Source organism: Phalaenopsis equestris, unplaced genomic scaffold (assembly GCF_001263595.1).
Source record: "Phalaenopsis equestris unplaced genomic scaffold, ASM126359v1 Scaffold000364, whole genome shotgun sequence".
In the NCBI taxonomy this organism is placed as follows: domain Eukaryota; kingdom Viridiplantae; phylum Streptophyta; class Magnoliopsida; order Asparagales; family Orchidaceae; genus Phalaenopsis; species Phalaenopsis equestris.
In genome coordinates this window covers 225,603-243,719 of record NW_018164806.1, presented here as the reverse complement: position 1 = coordinate 243,719, position 18,117 = coordinate 225,603, and the positions used below count along the sequence as shown (strand labels likewise).

The 18,117-nt window shown below is 34.3% G+C and overlaps 3 protein-coding genes across 4 annotated transcripts; all 3 read left to right on the top strand.

The window, feature by feature from the left end:
• Positions 1–2,894: 2,894 nt before the first annotated feature.
• Positions 2,895–6,366, top strand: LOC110026329 (protein GAMETE EXPRESSED 1). 2 transcript variants are annotated; one of them, XM_020727223.1, is made up of 8 exons: positions 2,895–3,132; positions 3,470–3,979; positions 4,071–4,658; positions 4,773–4,899; positions 5,321–5,507; positions 5,582–5,738; positions 5,869–5,942; positions 6,021–6,366. In XM_020727223.1, the coding sequence occupies exons 2-8, from the start codon at positions 3,495–3,497 to the stop codon at positions 6,233–6,235; spliced, it is 1,833 nt and encodes a 610-aa protein (XP_020582882.1). In that variant the 5' UTR covers positions 2,895–3,132; positions 3,470–3,494; the 3' UTR covers positions 6,236–6,366. The 2 variants fall into 2 exon arrangements, with proteins under 2 accessions (XP_020582882.1, XP_020582881.1); XM_020727222.1 differs by having other exon boundaries at positions 3,442–3,979.
• Positions 6,367–7,656: 1,290 nt separating this feature from the next.
• Positions 7,657–8,226, top strand: LOC110026314 (serine/arginine-rich splicing factor 11-like). The gene has a single exon (XM_020727209.1). It carries the CDS (start codon positions 7,657–7,659, stop codon positions 8,224–8,226), a length of 570 nt encoding a protein of 189 aa, XP_020582868.1.
• A 43-nt stretch (positions 8,227–8,269) lies between these two features.
• On the top strand, positions 8,270–16,624 carry LOC110026335 (pre-mRNA-splicing factor CWC22 homolog). The gene is given in 8 exon segments (XM_020727228.1): positions 8,270–8,675; positions 9,004–9,126; positions 9,209–9,275; positions 11,533–11,636; positions 11,739–11,841; positions 11,933–12,228; positions 15,283–15,602; positions 16,014–16,624. Coding segments are annotated over 8 exon segments (1,755 nt in total). The 5' UTR covers positions 8,270–8,285; the 3' UTR covers positions 16,366–16,624.
• Positions 16,625–18,117: the final 1,493 nt, after the last annotated feature.

Sequence of the window (18,117 nt, the reverse complement as noted above, 5' to 3'; positions counted from 1 at the left end):
TCTCAAAGAGGATTCAACATTATGCAAAGATTTTCATTTTTTTTCATTTGAAATCCTAATTTTGCAATTGATTTCTTAATTGCATTTGATTTATTTTTTGAATAATGGCACGCTGCTTAAAGAATTTGCATTAAAACATATTTCATAAAATAATGATGAGTAGACAAGTAACACCCTTCTCCAAGTCAATTTGGATTACATTCTATTTATTTATTACTCCTAATAAGGAGCAGTCTTGTTAAATCATGATTTATCCATGAATCACAAGGGAGAGAGAGACAGAGAGAGAGAAGTGAATAATCACGAATAATGATCCACATGTTTATTCACAAAATGATAAATAGAGGGCATGATATAATGTGGCGTTGTTACATTTTTTTCTCTATTTTATAGGAGTATGTACTGGGGTATTTTTGGTATATCACATTTGCAAGTATGTTGCCCTACTACTTTCTTTTTGGTCAGCCATCATTAGCCTACTTAGAGTCAGCATAATCAACTGGGTCGGATGAGATCTGCTCGAGCGGATGAGATCAACTTGGTCAATATGATTCACCCGGTTGATATGGCCTAACTGTCGATCCTTGACACATTATGAGGACCCTCTAGGTGTGTATGGGATGTTTGAAGATACTTGGGAAACAGGTCTTCCCTTTGATCAATTTTCTGGTAATGTTTGGTTCAGATGTTTTTTTGTCTTATTTTTATCTGAATGTTTCGGGTTTGGATCATTCTGTTGTATTTTTATTTTTTTTGCTGCTCGATCGGTTTGGCCCTTGCTAGTTTGGCACAAATAGCTTCACTCGATTGGACAAATTGGCCTCATAATTTTCTATATGTGGGCTCTCTTTCGTCGTACTTCTCTTTTGGACCGTTAGGTTTCCTTAGAATTAGTACTGACACCTTTTTTAAGTATGTATCTTAATTTATTGATTCTCTTACTACTTGGAAGCAATACTGTCAGACAAAATAAAAGTGTTTAACAAAAAAAGTTGACCACATTATTACAAATCAATGATTCAATATTTAAACTCACTTGATCTCCGCAAATTTGATTATTATAGATAAGGCATGACAGGACTCTTTTCCATCCCTTATTCACTTGACAACTCATTTTATTTGAATCAGTTGTTTTTCGGGTGTTGTGACAGAGAACATGCCAACCCCCTCAAGCGACATCCCCATAAAAGATCAAATTTGTTTTACCTTCGAAAAGCCGAAAGAATGAGACCACCTACAAAGTTAAAGGAAGAAGAAAGTTATCACTAAGAAGGTAAAATTTTCAACTTTCAAAGTCCTTTAAAGATCTATTAAAGTAATATTCATATCAAGTAGAATAAAATTGAATCGCTTATAAATGATCTGACTCGATTATATGAAGGATCAAATGAAATAATTAATTTATGGTATAGATGAGAGAATTCCCTAACTCTAAGATTTTCAAATTTTTATTTGATAGCACTTGATATCAATCATTTCCAAACATCAACATCTACTAATGCCACCTAATATTTCTCATTGCTAACATTGATTGTTGTCGGATGTCGATGACCTCTATTGCTAACTATCAACACCTAACATCACCTGTCATCAGCAATCACTTTGTTGTTTATTGTTGAATTAAGCAATCAATCACCACCAGCCGTCAATCATCATTGTGCTAATATTAGATCGTTGCTAATGTCCGCCATTAAATACCAATAACACCAATACTAATAACGCCTTGTGCATATACTCACCATTGGATGCCATTGCAATGATCACTCACAACAAATTATGGCAATTTTTATCATTTTGCCTTGGATGGGTAATAATAGCACAGTATAACTTTCAACTGCATTGATTAGTTTAAATTAGTTTGACCCAACAAATTTTCTCTTCATAAATTTTCATATAAGAAATCTCACTCCTGCAAGTCACATTCTACTTATTTATGTTTATGTAAGATTTTGTGCAACAATGAGATGAGAATCTCTTCTTTGATGCCATAAATATTATTCTAATAACATTATTGTACATCAAAAATGATATATACGAATCTTGAGACAATCTATTGGTCTAGATAAAAGGTAGAGGACAAGAAGTTATAATGCACTCTCTCTTTAGCAAGGGCAATGATATAATATTTCCTTTGTTCGTATCTTCTATAAATAAGAGGACCCTTTCATGTAATAGGGGCTTTTGGTTCTCCACTCTTGTAACTCAAGTATGCAAGAAATTAAATGAGTCTACGAGCCTTGGAAACAACCCATTCCCACCTCGAGGCAAGTCTTTCTCTTCTCTCTCTCTCTTTCTCTGGGTCTTTACGTTCGATCTCTTGGGCATGATCAGACAAACTGTATGCAACAATTATAAATTTATTGGATGTTCCTTGCAATGCTATAACTCAATAGGTTAATTATAAGCCAAGTATAGAGATAGACTATTACAACGATATTGTAAGAAAAAAATATTCAAGTAATGGTGATCAAATTTTTATCAAAGCACAGCTTGACATCGTTATATTTACCTACAATACAATTTATTACTATTTTTAATATAAACCTTTCACACAAAATATATATAACGACTTTAATACTTAATCATTACCAACTTTTCTCATGACCATGGCCTTCAAGACACTTTATCTTCCTCTCACCATCACTCAATTTCTTGTTCTTGCTCATATCAAGTTCATCATATATACCAATAGAGTTTGAAAACTATAAAATAGCGACACATCTCAAATCTATTATTCACATAAAATTAATAAATTTTATTGTTTTAAAATAATTAAAATTTAACAGACGCATGAAGAAATTATTATCGGATATGATGACTCATACTGCAGTCTACACGCAGTATTTTCTACTTCCAATGGGTTAGAAGGTAAATGCACAGAACGTGACGGCTAACAAAACGCCTCCTTTGCCGTCCTGCTCCCTGGATTTTTTATAAATAGTCTCCATCTTATGGCGAACGCCTCCGCCGTTTCGTGATCAAGAAGAAATGATTCCTGCGTCCCGACGGTAGACCCAACGCCTCGAATTGCCGCCATTCGTCCGTAAAATTACGGCTTATCTGCATTCATCTCTCTAACGCCCGCCGGCCTCCTGCTCACATAGAAGGCTCTCTCTCTCTGCATCTTTTCAGGTAAGTCGTCAACGCTCTCCGGCAACAATTGTTCGTTAATTTTAGCTAATCACTAGTTATGTTATCTACAGGCTGTGTTATTATGAGGTGTAATTATAGGAAGTAAAAAATTTTCCTTTTTTTTTTCTGAAGGTGCAGAGATTTTACAATCTTTCAATTCTTTCTATGTTTCCTTTGTTCCCTAGTTTCAATACATTTTCTAACTGTCTATGTGCGTAGCTGTTCCTTAAAATATATGAAGAGATAATCTTCCTTTTATATAGCTTTTTTATGTTTTGGGAAATTTCTGTTTATGTATGATTGTTGCAGGTTATAGATAGCATTCTCCTCCTCTCAGGTTCGCAAGTTTTGATTTCATTACGATGAAGCTGCCACACCGATTCGGTCTTCTACTTCTCTGTTTGTCTTCCTACACCTGGAGCCTTAGCTTTTCATGGCCCTTTTCGTCTACTCCTTCTCCCCCTCCTCGCACGAACAAGCAAATTGGCGAGGGTTTTACCGATAAAGAATTGAAAAGCACTTTCTCCATAGGCAGCACTGATGACGTGAAGGCCATGAAGCTTTTGGAGAAGGCAAAGAGGAAGCTTGCAACGCCCGACACTTGCTGGCACAGAGCTTACAACCAACTTTTTTCTGGTTGTTCGGAAATAATGTCCAGTAACGAGAAGCAAGAAAGATTGGCTTGGATGCTCAGCGACTGCTTCCAAGTGGATTCTGGGAGGCGCGGCTTCCCGTCCTGTGAAGCAACTGGGCCGATGAAGAATTGCCTGAAGAGATTGGATGAAACAGAGCACAAAGTATTTCTCGAGTTTTATCTCGAAACCAACTCAATCTGCCACCAATTACAGTTAAGTCTACTGCTCTTCCTAGTGATCAAATTATCTGCTTTTCTTCTTGGATTGCTCTGTTTTGACAGAATTAAATATGTTTTCTCTCAGAAACGATGCGTTCCGGCACAATACAGAGAGACTTGTCAATGACCTGGTGAAGGCTGCTCATTCAGCGGAGGATAAATTGGATATAATTGAAGAAAGATCAGAAGAATTATTACGGGATTCCATTAAGATACACGACTCATTGACTTCGGTGGAGTTTCAGACCCGAAATTTAGCAGATTCATCAAAGGGCGTGGAGACTCAAATTCGCGACGTTTTGAAAAACTCTGAAGCAATATTCGAGCAGTCGAAGGATATTTCAGCTTCTCAAATGGAACTGAGAGACCGACAGAAAGAAATGAAAGAGAAGATCGAGTCGGGGATGACTCTGCTTCAGGATTCCCACAAGATTTTGGGAGATGATATGGCGAAATTGAAGAGTGACACTTCAGAGATTAACAGGGAGATAAGAAGAGTTGGGGATTCTATGACTTACAGCATGCAAAACCTTCAAAGTACAGCGGATGATATCGGTAGTGTTACAGGCTTGTCATTGGAGAAACAAAAGAAGCTACTTGAGGGGCAGGCGGCAGCAATGGCGGGACTGGATTTCCTCACATCTTTCCAATCCAAAGCTCTTGAAGAGAGCCGGTAATTAATCCTTATTTTTTTCTTCTTGTTTTTACATTTTAGTAGTATTATTTTTTTATGGTTTAAGGACCAAATTTGCTAATTTATGGTTGAATTCATCAAAAATTTATGAAGGGATAATCTCAAAAAATTAGCAGACTTTGGACACAAGCAACAGGAGGAGCTACTAAAAAGGCAGGATCAGATTCAACAGGCTCATGATCGGCTAATCCAAAATTCACAATCAATTCTTTCTGCCCAGGTTTACTACATCTACAATCAACTTTTAAAAAGCTAAATACACATTTTCATGCATATGTATTTTAAACCAAAGTGTTATTAGATATAAATATGAAAGTTTAGGTATTTGATATATAAAAGAATTGTGTGCTATATATGTAAGATTTTCAAAATTAAAATCTCAATATGAATTTAACTATGGTAAGAAAATTCTTTTGTCCTTGATAATATAATCGTCTCATATTTGCCATAAACTCATGTAAATTCAATATGATTCGAATTTGGCTCGCTTCAACTATAATTTGTGACAGACTTAGCTCTTTGATTGCAGTACTTTTAGTTAAAAAAAACTAATCCAATTTTTAATGATCTATAATCTTTGATACAGACACATCATAGCTATGTATAATATGCTAAATTGTAGTTGAAATACACAATTGCAGGAAGAGTTTGAAGCGAAGCAAGCAAGTATTTTTACTGCTCTTGAGAAGCTCTTTATGCTCCATAATGCTCTGCTCACTGAATCCCGCTTCATTAAAGCATTCTTCTTCTACTCGTGTGTGATCTTTCTCCTTTATATGCTCACCAGTGCGAAGCAGACTTCCCGCATCCGGGCTCGTCTCTACTTAGGTGAATCCATGTTTTTTTTCAGAAAACTAATCAATACTAAATCCCCTCTGTATTAATAAACTATTCATTCACAGGCCTTTGCATCACATTTGTGGTTGAAATTGCTATAATTAAATATAGCTTTCTGAACTCCATTCATCAAAGTTGGCTATTGTCAAGGGTGTGGATGGCAAGATCATCATTCCTAGTTGTTGCCTCCACTCTTATCCTTCATTCCATCTTTACTTTCAGGTACAAGCAATTTCCCATTTTGAATTGTAAGCCTTTGTTGTTAGAGTTTGTAAATTGGTGCAATTTGAATTATGTGGATCTATTCCGCTATTCTTCAATTAAAAACTCTAATTTGACATTATTTTTGCAGAGATTATGAGGTGTTAAATCACCAATTGCTGCAACTTTTACTCCAAAAAGTTCAGATAATGGAGCAGAACTCAGGCATGGAGCTTAGCTTTCCTATCTTTCATTGAAATTTGTAGGCTTTGTGAATATTATGCAGAGTTTTCTTTGTGATAGGGCGCAAGTACTTGTATCTTGATTGTGATGAGGGTGAAACGAGCTGGAGTGGATATTCGTGGATCGATGAGGAATTGCAGGAAGATGTGGAGGAGGACATGGAGGCCGATCCTAACTATGCTTTGCCAGAAGAAGTTGGTGAGAATTCCATCATGACTACGAGCTCCGCAGGCAGAAAATACTACAATCTTCGCCCACGAAGAAGAAAATGGTGATTTATGAGCCGTGGGGAGAGAATATATTGCAGGATTTGTATTATTTGTATGAAATGGACTAATAAACTAATTGCTAATTTAGTGAAGTTTATAGTTGTCTTGGACCCTTGGTACAATTATATTTATTATGATGGCAGATCTTATCAATAGTTAAGAATTGCTTCTGCTGAGACCCTCGATTTCAACTTACAAAAAACTTATCTGTGAGATCATAAACTCATGCGCATTAACATGCGACATAGTGGTTGAGGATAGAGTTTCCCAAGGTGAGGTTGCACGTTTGAATTGTGCCCCGGCACCCCCTATAAATATTCATAAACTCGTAGTTTCTATGATTTGGGGCTTATGTTTGGGTCGAGTAACTAATACGTGGAACATTTGAAATTAGGATTGAAACCGTACAGAGGTTCCGACAAAAGCATAAGTAGGTCGCATATTTGGCTGACTCACCCCCATGTTTGAGTAGCACAACTCTCTGGAATAATACAATTATATCTTTAACTCATCAATTCACAAATTTGATCTAATTAATTTGACCATTTACTCCACCCATGTTTCTTTTTTAAGGAATTTTCATTGATTTTTATTATTTTTGGTTTGGTTGGCGAGCATTCGAGTTTGGGACATTTCAGTGCGGGAAGAAATATCCAACCACTGCGTCATATGTCTCTTTTAGTTAGAGCCAAATAACCACATTTTGACAATGATTATCAACTTATTAATTAAAGATTCATTTATTTTTATAATAAGTAAATATGATTTTTCATATAAATGAATAAAATCTAACCATGTCTTGCTTGTTCAATTCCACCTGTAAATATGCTTATTTGTGTTTGACAAATAGCTTGGTCATTTAGTGATGATTTAAATTTATTAATTAAAATATAAATTAAATAACATATATTAATAATATACTTATTAAGCCTAATTAAATTAAATTTAAGCTTCTATTTTTAAGTATATTAATACTTAATTTGGTATTTATGAAGCTATTAATTTTTATTAAGAATTTTGTTAAACTACTTAGTTGTTAAATAATGGTTTAACATTCAATTAATAACTGGTTAGTGATACGCTAAATCAATTAATAATTAATTTTAATATATAAATTATTTTTTGTTAAAGGGTTTTGTGTGGTATATATGTAAAAATCCCCCAATTTAATTTCCACGGCCGATCTATCCCTTTCCATCTCCTTCCCGTAACCCTCGTCTGCCTTCCTCACCGCTCTGCCAATTTCTCTCAGAACTATCGCCTTGGCGACTGAAACCCTCGCTGTACAGTAGCGATTAGAGCTAGCTGGGAAGGCAACGATCGGAGTGCGGCGTATAAAGACCTCCCAAACTTCCATCTTTCTTCTCCTCCTCTCCTATCCGAAACCATTGAGGAAGGGAATCGTCTTTCTAGCCCTTGACAAGTTAATGGCTCCCTCTCGCCGCCACGATAGCGAGTCAGAAGAAGATCGACGGACCAGAAATCACCGAGCAGACGATGTTGATCGTAACCGTAGGGGGAGGAGATCACCGATTACTTCATCTAGCTTTTCGAAGAGAGAAGACGGCAGGCGCACAGAAAATGGCCGCCAAAGCTCTGAGGAATCTGATTCGGATGATGGGCATAAGCGTGTCAGTTATAGGCAGAAACATGGAAGGCGTGACAGCAGTCGGAGATCTAGAAGTCCTCGCAGGCAGCGGCGACGAAATGAACGGAGTTCTGGAAGCCCTCGCAAGCGGCGGCACAGTGGCCGATATAGTTCTGATGGATATTCTGATTCTGATGGAAACCGAAAAGATAGGAAATCCAAAGAAGAACATGATAGTAGGCACCGTGAAAAGGACAGTAGCAGGAGATCTGAAAGGTCCCGCACACACCAGGATTACAAGCACAGGAGCCCAGACGGGGATTCTGATTCGATAGGTCGGCTTGAGGAGAGATCCAAGGATGAAAGGAGTCGCTACAATGACCATAGATCGGAAAATCCCCTTGGCTAGATAGAGTTGGGAAAACGAAAGAGGAAAAGGAGAGGAAACCTCAGCCGCCAGTGCAACAGATGGAGGACGCCGTCGCAATAAAAACTGGTGGAATATACATCCCCCCTCATCGGATGGCTCAGATGATGCGGGATGTGCAAGATAAGAGCAGCGAAGCCTACCAGCGTCTTAGCTGGGATGCCCTGAGGAAGAGTATTAATGGTCTTGTTAACAAGGTGAATGCTACAAACATAAAAAACATTATTCCTGAACTCTTTTCTGAGAACCTCATCAGGGGAAGAGGTCTTTTCTGCCGGTCTTGCATGAAATCTCAGATGGCATCCCCTGGTTTCACTGATGTTTTTGCCGCTTTGGTTGCGGTTGTGAACACCAAGTTTCCTGAAGTGGGCAAGCTCCTTCTGAAGAGGGTCCTCTTGCAGTTCAAGAGGGCTTTTGCGAGGAATGATAAGGTTTGTGCCTGGCAGTTGAACTTTAGGGCATTTGCACACATACATTCAATTCCTATGTATTTACATTCTAGCACATAAACTTTACTTTTTACACTTATACCATTCAAATCTTTCATTTGTCATAAAAAATAACACCATTTTAACTTTTAAAAGGTGATACACCTTTTCATTCATAGTTAAGGTGATATGCATGTAAAATTTCAAGTTTTAGGTATTGGATATGTAAATACAAAGGAATTGAGTTGTTTGTATGTAAATCTTCCTTGAAAATTTCCATTATATTAATGCTGATGAGAAATGAAATGTTTTGAATTGCTCTTCTTGACAGCCTCAATTGCTTGCTGCAACTAAATTTATAGCACATCTTGTAAATCAGCAAGTCGCACATGAAGTCATTGCTTTGGAGCTTCTTACAGTGCTGTTGGTAAATCCCACGGATGACAGTGTTGAGGTGTTATTTCTCTGTACTTTTCTTATCTCTTTCTTTTGTTTTGCAGTTCGCTAAATGCTAATGCAGTTAATTTTTTGTATAGGTTGCAGTTGGGTTTGTCAAAGAATGTGGAGCATTGCTTCAGGATATTGTTCCGCTAGGTCTTCATGGTGAGTGATTTATGGTTGATCTGTTATAATAGTATTGGTAAAGTAGATTGTTCATGCATTAAATTGAATGGATTGTTACTTAATTTGGCCCTGTTTTGTTGATGTTGCTAATCTCTTACCCCAGCATCTTACTTGGTCAATTGTTATTGGGGCATTTACATGCCTAGCACACTATTCTTATGTATTTACATATCTTTCGCCTTCATATTTGCATACATAGCAATCAAATCTTTAATATCACATGAAAATATGCACTTTCTTTAAAAGTGAATTATGCATAGGTTCAAAGCATCAACGTGCCATGTATGTAAATATGAAAGATTTGGTGCGAGGAAATTTTCAATACAGATACAACTATGCAGTTAACTATTTAAGTGATAATTTTATTGATTTTGGAGGGGAAAATGATTCAGTGCAATATCAGCACAGATATAATCAGTAGAGGAACTGAGAGAAATAGTTCTATATGACAAACAAGGCCAAATAATTGCATGATGTTTGTTGACTCAATTATGTCCGTTCTATATTATTTTTTTTAGTATGAGTATTTTCATTTGCTTAATATGTTATGGTCTGTTTGATAAGTTTAGTTTCAAAAAGTAATTATAGAACTTGGTTGTCAGATGGAATTTTACCAAATGAAGTGGTAAATTCTGTTTCATTTATTATTTTGAGGCTAAGAAAATTGCTATCATTAATTAATCTTTTGGTTTGCTTCATGTTTATTGCCGGATGATTTTATTTCTGATATCAATTGACAAATTTGTTCTTTTAATATTTCTTACATTGTTGAATTTTTCCTTCTGTTTTATTTTTTCCCTTATGTCTGCACTTATGTTGCAGCTTGTTCTTTTGTACATTATATCCATGCAGTTTTTTTTTTAAGTATTTTTTTACATTTTATCATTTTACTTAAAACATATGCTTTGGGAATGATTGAATCCATAGGCCTGTAGATAGGTAATTGTCTGGATGTCTTACATGCGCGGCAGAGAGGTAGAGAGGAAGTAATTCCTAATGTTCCTTTCTATGATACAAGAATGATTAACATCACCATGACATTACTATGGCCATTTTGGAGCTCTCCAAAATGTTTTGGATTAGTTTATAAATTTTTTTTCCCATCAAGTTATGTGGATTGCTACATTGAACAAGGGCTAAAAAACTGATTCAAATTAGCCTATCAAACTTCGAACTGGTTCCCCGATCAGTTCTGTTCGACACAAAAACTTTATTTTACATAAAGATATGAAACTCATGTGAATTGGAGGCTGGATCACTGTATCAGTGCGCTGTTTGTTGTTTGTTGTTTGTTTGAACATCTTGGCTCATTTTATGATAAAATTTTGTGTTTGATATCGCCATTCTTTTTTTTTCATATGGTTCTAATTTAAACTTAATATGCATAATATAAAAACTAAGCTTGTTCAGCAAGAATAATGTCTAAATGAATATCTGATATTATTTGCAATAGAATTATGCAGTAGGGTATCAAGCACAATTTTTTTTTTCAACTTGTTTTTTCTTGTAGATTTTATAGGACATTAACTTTATATTTTTTCTAAATTTATTTTTAAAGCATCAATTTTTTATGGAAGGGGATAGTAGAGTTAAAATAGAACCATAAAAGAAGAGATTAATAATTGAAATCTGGAAGTTGTTTAAATTTAAAATTATATATGGTATTTCATATGCATGTTCTATATTTCATGAAGTAGTTCTTTTTATTTTTTATCACATACTCGAATTATTATTACTTAATTTAAGTAGTGATTAAATAATTTTAATATTCAAATGCCATCTTGGTTCAACCCTTGTTTAAATTTCAGTTGAACCTTGAATCTTTGTTTCATTTAGTTAAATGTCTGATTTTTGGAAGCTTGACATAAGGTATTAATTCAATTCCATTCCAATGTTTTTATTAATATATAATTATATCACATTGTGTATGCCCATTATCTTTCTTGATCTTTATGCCTTATTTTTGAGCATTTTCCTTAGTTGTACATCATATGCGCTTCACCGTACTTTTATAAGGTATTTAATTCTATTATTAATTATTTCATTCAATAAATGCTGTTGGGCTCTTATGAACTACTATATATTTTTAAGTTAATATTGTGCAACTTCTTTTCATGTCACCCTTACTTCATCTACTTTGTGCTACACCATCTCTCGAATATAGTAATCTCACATTCCCTCCATTCTAGTTTCACTAAATATCCATTTGAGTCACCCTGTTCCTTTATGTTTGAAGGTGTTTTTGAGAGATTCCGAGGCATACTGCATGAAGGAGAAATAGACAAACGTGTACAGTTTTTGATTGAAGGCCTTTTTGCCATACGGAAGGCAAAGTTTCAGGTTTCCAATCTCTCTTTATGGTCATTGAATTGTAAAATGAATGCTTTATATATCTATGTATGTTGAGTAATAAATCTGAATTTTTTTTTGTAATATCTACAGGGTTTCCCTGCTATCCGTGCCGAACTAGACCTTGTGGAGCAAGAGGATCAATTTACACACGAGATGTCGTTTGAGGATGAGATAGATCCAGAGACTAACCTTGGTATTTTTTTTCTCATACATCTACAGGTTATTCATCATGAATCTTGTAACATCTGTGAATCTAATAATTTTTTTTTTTTTTTCGTTTCCAGATGTTTTCAAGTCAAATGTACAATTCCTTGAGGATGAGAAGGCTTATGAGAGTCTCAAGAAAAGTATTATTGGGGATGCTTCTTCTGATGACGAATCAGGTTCTGAAGAGGGCTTGGATGTAGAGGATGGTGAAGAATCCGAAGAAGAGGATGATGAACAGTTAAAGATTACGGATGAGACTGAAACAAACTTGGTCAATTTGCGGAGAACTATTTACCTCACAATAATGTCAAGTGTTGACTTTGAGGAGGCTGGCCATAAATTATTGAAAATAAAACTTGAGCCTGGACAAGAGGTAAGATGACTTTTTACTTTGTATTTGGTTATAATGTTAGTATGTCAGCAATGTTATTCAGAGCTAGCTATAGCTTAATTAACACTTCTTTTCAAAACTAATGATTTTGTAGTAAAGAATGTGCCGTAGTCTTGACCTAATTTGATGCATTGCATACCGAAAAGCATATGATAATGTACTTGACTGCATTAATTTTTTAAGAATGGAAAATTGGAATTATTTAGTTCAGCCAAGCTTAAAATTACATTAGATTGATGGTTTCATTAAGACCACTATTGAAGTTTTAAGTGATTCTAGAAATATTTGATAGATATTTGAGACTTGCTAGTGGAAGGAGATATAAAAGTTTATTAAGGATGAATATGATTTTAAAGATAGACAAAACTTAAATTCCATTAAGGTTTATTTTAATAATAAGAAATCTAAGTGTCTTGTTGAGATGGGATACAACAGCAACAAGCCTTTATCCCACTAAGTGGGGTTGCCTTGTTGAACTGGATAGTCAGGAAAAAAAAAACTCTTGATGATTTATATAATATGATTGATGCTAAGGAAGGAAAAAAAGGAGATATATGAAATATCAATGGAAATAAATGAAAGATCTAGAAACTTGGATCAAATTAGATATATGCAAAGTGAAGATAATATATACTTAGTTAAAGAGAAAGACATTAAGAAATATGAAAAGTGCTATTTTGAAAAAAAGATTAAATGTTTGTTTTTAAGAAACACATTATTTTTGAAAGATTATTATGAACAAAATATAGATATATTATATGATTGAACTTAAAAAAAATGAGATGCTGTTAGTTATGTAGAAGTTTTGTTAAGGGAAGACTTTTAATCTATATGAGACACCGTTTGTGATTTGAACATGAGGGATATTCTAATGGTTAGGTTAGCCAATATTTTCTAAGAATTTTTTAAGCTTAAATAGATGCTAAATTAATGGAGAAGAGTTATTTTGGTTATATTATTTGAGAGCAAAAAAGGTGGTCAGGATTGCTTTAATTTTGGGGCCATCATGCTTATAGGTCATTCAATGAAGTTATGGAGAAGAGTGATGATGGAAAATAAAATTGAAAGATTTATTGCAGTGTTGTAAGGTGCAAGTCACCTGGGCAGTCAATGCAGTTCAGTTTCAATTGGGAAGCACAGAGTTTGAATGTTTTAGATAAATGGCTATAATCTTGCAGTTTTGTTTCCTTCTTCCTTTTTTTCTTTTAACATCTATTGTTGATTGGAAATGCTCTTGGGATTGTAGAGTTTGTAGGCACTGCTTATTGTTTTTTGGATTAGTAGCTTTTCTCTTGCCGACTTTGCTTTTTCGTTTCATTGTTTTCTTCATTAAATGCTAGATATGCTGTAGAAATGCTTGATCATAAGACATTTTCTTACATTGTATCTCATAGCGGGGCTAATGGTTGTACTTTAGTTTTATTTGACAGGGTCATTTAGCAGATCAATAAAGTGGTTATGTAAAAAAAATTATTTGAGTATAGTTAATTGAATTGTTACATAAACAAGCTGAATTGTGGGAAGACATCAGGTTAGGGTAGTTGAAATGTTGGAACTTACGCATTCTCTTCCAAGTAATAATCTTAATGAACAAGAAGTTTATTATAATCGTTTATATAAATCTGAGCGGGTTTTAAGCATGACTAACTAATTTTGAAGGAAGGCAACTCCTTGTACATGGGAGACCAACTTGTGCAGGGATGTTCTATGGGTTATGTATTGATTGGTAATGATGTCATTAATAGTGAAGTTGAGCCTGATATAATAATAAGGAAGATAGAATCAGAAAGTGTACTATATATATATATATATATATATATATAGAGGTAGAGGTAATTAATGATCTAAAGGTTTTGGCAATGATAGGCCAAGGTTGGCTGTTGTGGTTGGCCTAAAGTTAACTACTATTTTAGGCCTAGAAGTGGCGACTATGACATTTCATAAGCCAATGCACCATGGAGCTTAAGGGAAGTACGCTCAAAGGCGACAGCAGAGAGTTTAAAAATTGGAAGCTAAGGTTGAAAACAAGTTGAATTCGAGTGAGTTTTGTTAGAATCAAAATTGATTTCATTTTTAACCATGTGTGTTTGATTTGAAATGGTTTGACGGGCTTGCTCACAATTGATTTTAAGTTCACTAAACATTATGAATAGTATAAGATTGGCAGGAGGGAATAAATCAATCATCTCTGATGTGAGGTACAATACAGTAACCAAATGGATCAAGAATTTGTTGGTGTATTTCTTTGTGTTGCATGCACTCACACATAGACAGGTGATTCTGTTGTATCATGGCCCGTATGTCTCTTCTCCAATTAAGTATGGTAAATATTGTGATGCACGTTGTGTTAGCAGTGGCGGTGATGGTTCAGAGTCACACACCATACAGAGAGAGTTTTTTGACTACATATTGCCTTGAGATTGGGTTTCATCCTTTTAAAATGATGTCTGAAATTGTTAAAAATCTTTGACTTATGTATGCCATTAGTTTCAGTTGGTTTGCTAGGGCATTTTTTCCTTTGAACGCTTTTGTTTGGAGGTTGGAGTGGTTTGCAATGATGTTCTTTGGATTTTTATCTTATTTCCTTATTCTCGGATTGTTAGTCGAGGATTAAAAAAAAGTTAGAAATTTATCCTTTAATTATTATTATTAAGCTAAGCCTATAGTTCTATCATTCCCACCATATTGCACCTCACATTGGAATTCTATGTTTATTCTTCTTTGATTAATGTTTGTTTTATTATTGCTAGTATTGTCGCAGTTTCTTTAATTATTTGGAACTCTGCAATTTAGTGATTCTCATATAATTTATTGATTCCTCTTCATGTGAAGAAATTAAAATATACTAAACAAACGCATGCTGATTTCATGCCATGTATTTCTGCTTCCGAACTCTTGCATGCATTGTGATAGGTTTTTGGTTCTTATTTCATGAACTTGTTGCCTTTTGCTCTGATATATGAATATTTTTTGAAGCAGTGCTTTGTTTAATTGTGATAAGTCCCAATCACATAAATTTTAATTTAATACTTACAGATGGAACTGTGCATAATGCTGTTGGAATGCTGCAGCCAGGAGAGAACATATCTGCGTTATTATGGTCTTTTGGGGCAAAGATTTTGCTTGATCAACAAAGTTCACCAAGAGAATTTTGAAAAATGCTTTGTGCAGCAATATTCCATGATACATCGTCTTGAAACAAATAAACTTAGAAACGTCGCAAAATTTTTTGCCCATTTGCTGGGGACCGATGCACTGCCTTGGCATGTTCTGGCATACATCCGCTTAACCGAGGAAGATACAACTTCATCCTCTCGAATTTTCATAAAAATTCTTTTCCAGGTATTTTCCTGAAAGTTTCTCATTTTTTTTTTCCAAAGATTAACATATCTAACACCTAAACTTCAATTTTTACATACAATCTGCCTTATATATGCATGAAAAAAATGTATTTCATTTTCTTAAAACTTAACATAGTGGTATTTTTTATGTGTTACGAAAGATTTGGATGGTAGATGTTAGATGGTAGATACATTGGAATTGAGTGGTATGTATATAAATGGTTTTTTTTTTCTTTTACCCATTACACAATCCCGTATTTTTGTGTTACGAAAGATTTGGAAGGTAGATGTTAGATGGTAGATACATAGGAATTGAATGGTATGTATATTAATGGGTTTTTTTTTTCTTTTACCCATTACACAATCCCGTTGAGTTTGACCACTTCTCGTTTTTTTTTTTTTTTTAATTTTTAGAAACTTTCATAGCATCTTTCTTGGCATACGCCTGCTAAATGAACGGCTTAATGACCCGAGTATGCAGGATTCATTTGAATCTATTTTCCCCAAGGATAATCCTAAGAACACCAGATTTTCTATCAACTTCTTCACTTCCATTGGTCTTGGTGGCATCACAGAGAGCTTACGAGAGTATTTGAAGAATATGCCAAGACTTATAATGCAGCAACAAAAGCCTGTTTCAGATTCTTCTGGTGATGAATCTGATAGCTCCGGCGACTCTAGCAAGGATGGTTCTTCCCTCAGTTCTGATTCAGATTCGGAGTCTGAATCAAGTTCTGATGACAGTCGGCAGCATCTCAAGAAGCAGAGAAAGCGATAATGAACTATTTCGGAGGATTGTCTACATTATTCTCTCTCCCCAACATGTAAATATCACTTCAACTAGATTTAATCTTTTTTATTGCATGGCACTGACTAGACTAGATTTTCACTTTGGTAGACTGTATTATTATTTCTGTATATCTCAATAATTTTGTAGATGCTGGGTAATCTATCACATAATTTTGCTGTAAGCTGATTTTATGAACTCATTGTTGCTTTTATGAGCTGCCCAATTGTTCAAAGGTGGTGTTAAAGAATAGTGTAGGATCTTAATATGTATCATTTCTTATGTATGAGTTTTGTTTTGCCTTTTGATGAATCTATATTGCAATTATTATTATTATTGTGTTAATTTTTTTGTCACACACATCTGAATATGCTATAGTTGAATATAAGATCTTATGGTTTGGAAATGATGCACTCAACTATTAGATCAAGTGGCTGCATGCAATTTTGAAGGTTGATAATATTTTAACTTGATTAAATTTGACATCTTTGATTGGAGATTGAAGATTGATAAGAAATCTAGCTATTTTTTTTAATGCTTGGATTGAATTTGGATTAAGATTAAAAAATTGGGCTAGGTTTAAATTGAGCAAATTTGAATTGGATCAAAATTAATATGCATAATCTTGTGCAACCACAACATTTATATAACTATAATATAAGGTAGAAATAACATGGTATAATTTAGGATATGTTTGAGATAGTTTTTTGTTTGTTTGTGTTTAAAATCATCGCTACAATTTTGTTTGAAAATGATTTTTAGAAATTTAATGATGAAAAGTTGTTTTTTTAATTTGAATTGTTAAAGTATGGCGACTGAAAATTGTCTAATTCTTTTGAATATATATATATAATTTTCACAATAAATTTCTTAGCTACAATATTATAATTGTTTTTATAAAAAAAAAATACTATTACTCGTAACAATAATAATGTAGTAGGAAAATTTTTTGCATCCGGGCTTCGGACATCAATTTGCTTTTGGAGTCCATCTATGTGTTAAGTGGGCCTTACATCTTTTAAAAATCACCATTAACTGGTATTACAGTGAGGTCCACTTGTCACGTGGCAATTTTTCACTATTCCGGACTCATTTGGAGTCCGGATGGAATATTCTATCATGTAGTAGACCTATTATGACCATTATGATAATAGCTAGTTTTAATAACTTGAATGAGCATTTAGCCATATAAATAAAACTTAGTTGTAGCCTCTCACTTCTCCTCACCTATGGTCCCATTGCATAACATCTTCCCATTTGAAGGCTTTTTACTACTCTTTCGGATGGTACTTCGCCAATGACGGCAACATGACATTTCTGTTTATTTTATCTGAAACCTTCAAAATCACTTTTTATTAGATGTGCAATTTTATACTTGCAGCTAATTATATTTCTTGCATGTAAACTTCTAAAAATAAACTTTCATAATTTTACACCATGGTCTCTTGCTGTGGCCAACTTATGCTCTCTCATGGGAGATCAACATCAGCATTAAGATCACAGTGAAGGATGTGTATCTTAAGTTCTCTAAGCGAATAAAACATCAAATTTTGATTCTTGTTCAAGAGTTTCTCAAAATAACTTTGTTCAATGTAATGGTTTACTTAAACTATTTTTCGCTGAGTTGAAGAACAATAATTTTCCAGATACGGTAGAATTTTCTAAAAGAACAATTCAAGAGACAATTTCGTTGTCTCTGTTCATATTTGATAAGTTCAATTTTGGCTTTTGAACTAAAATTTG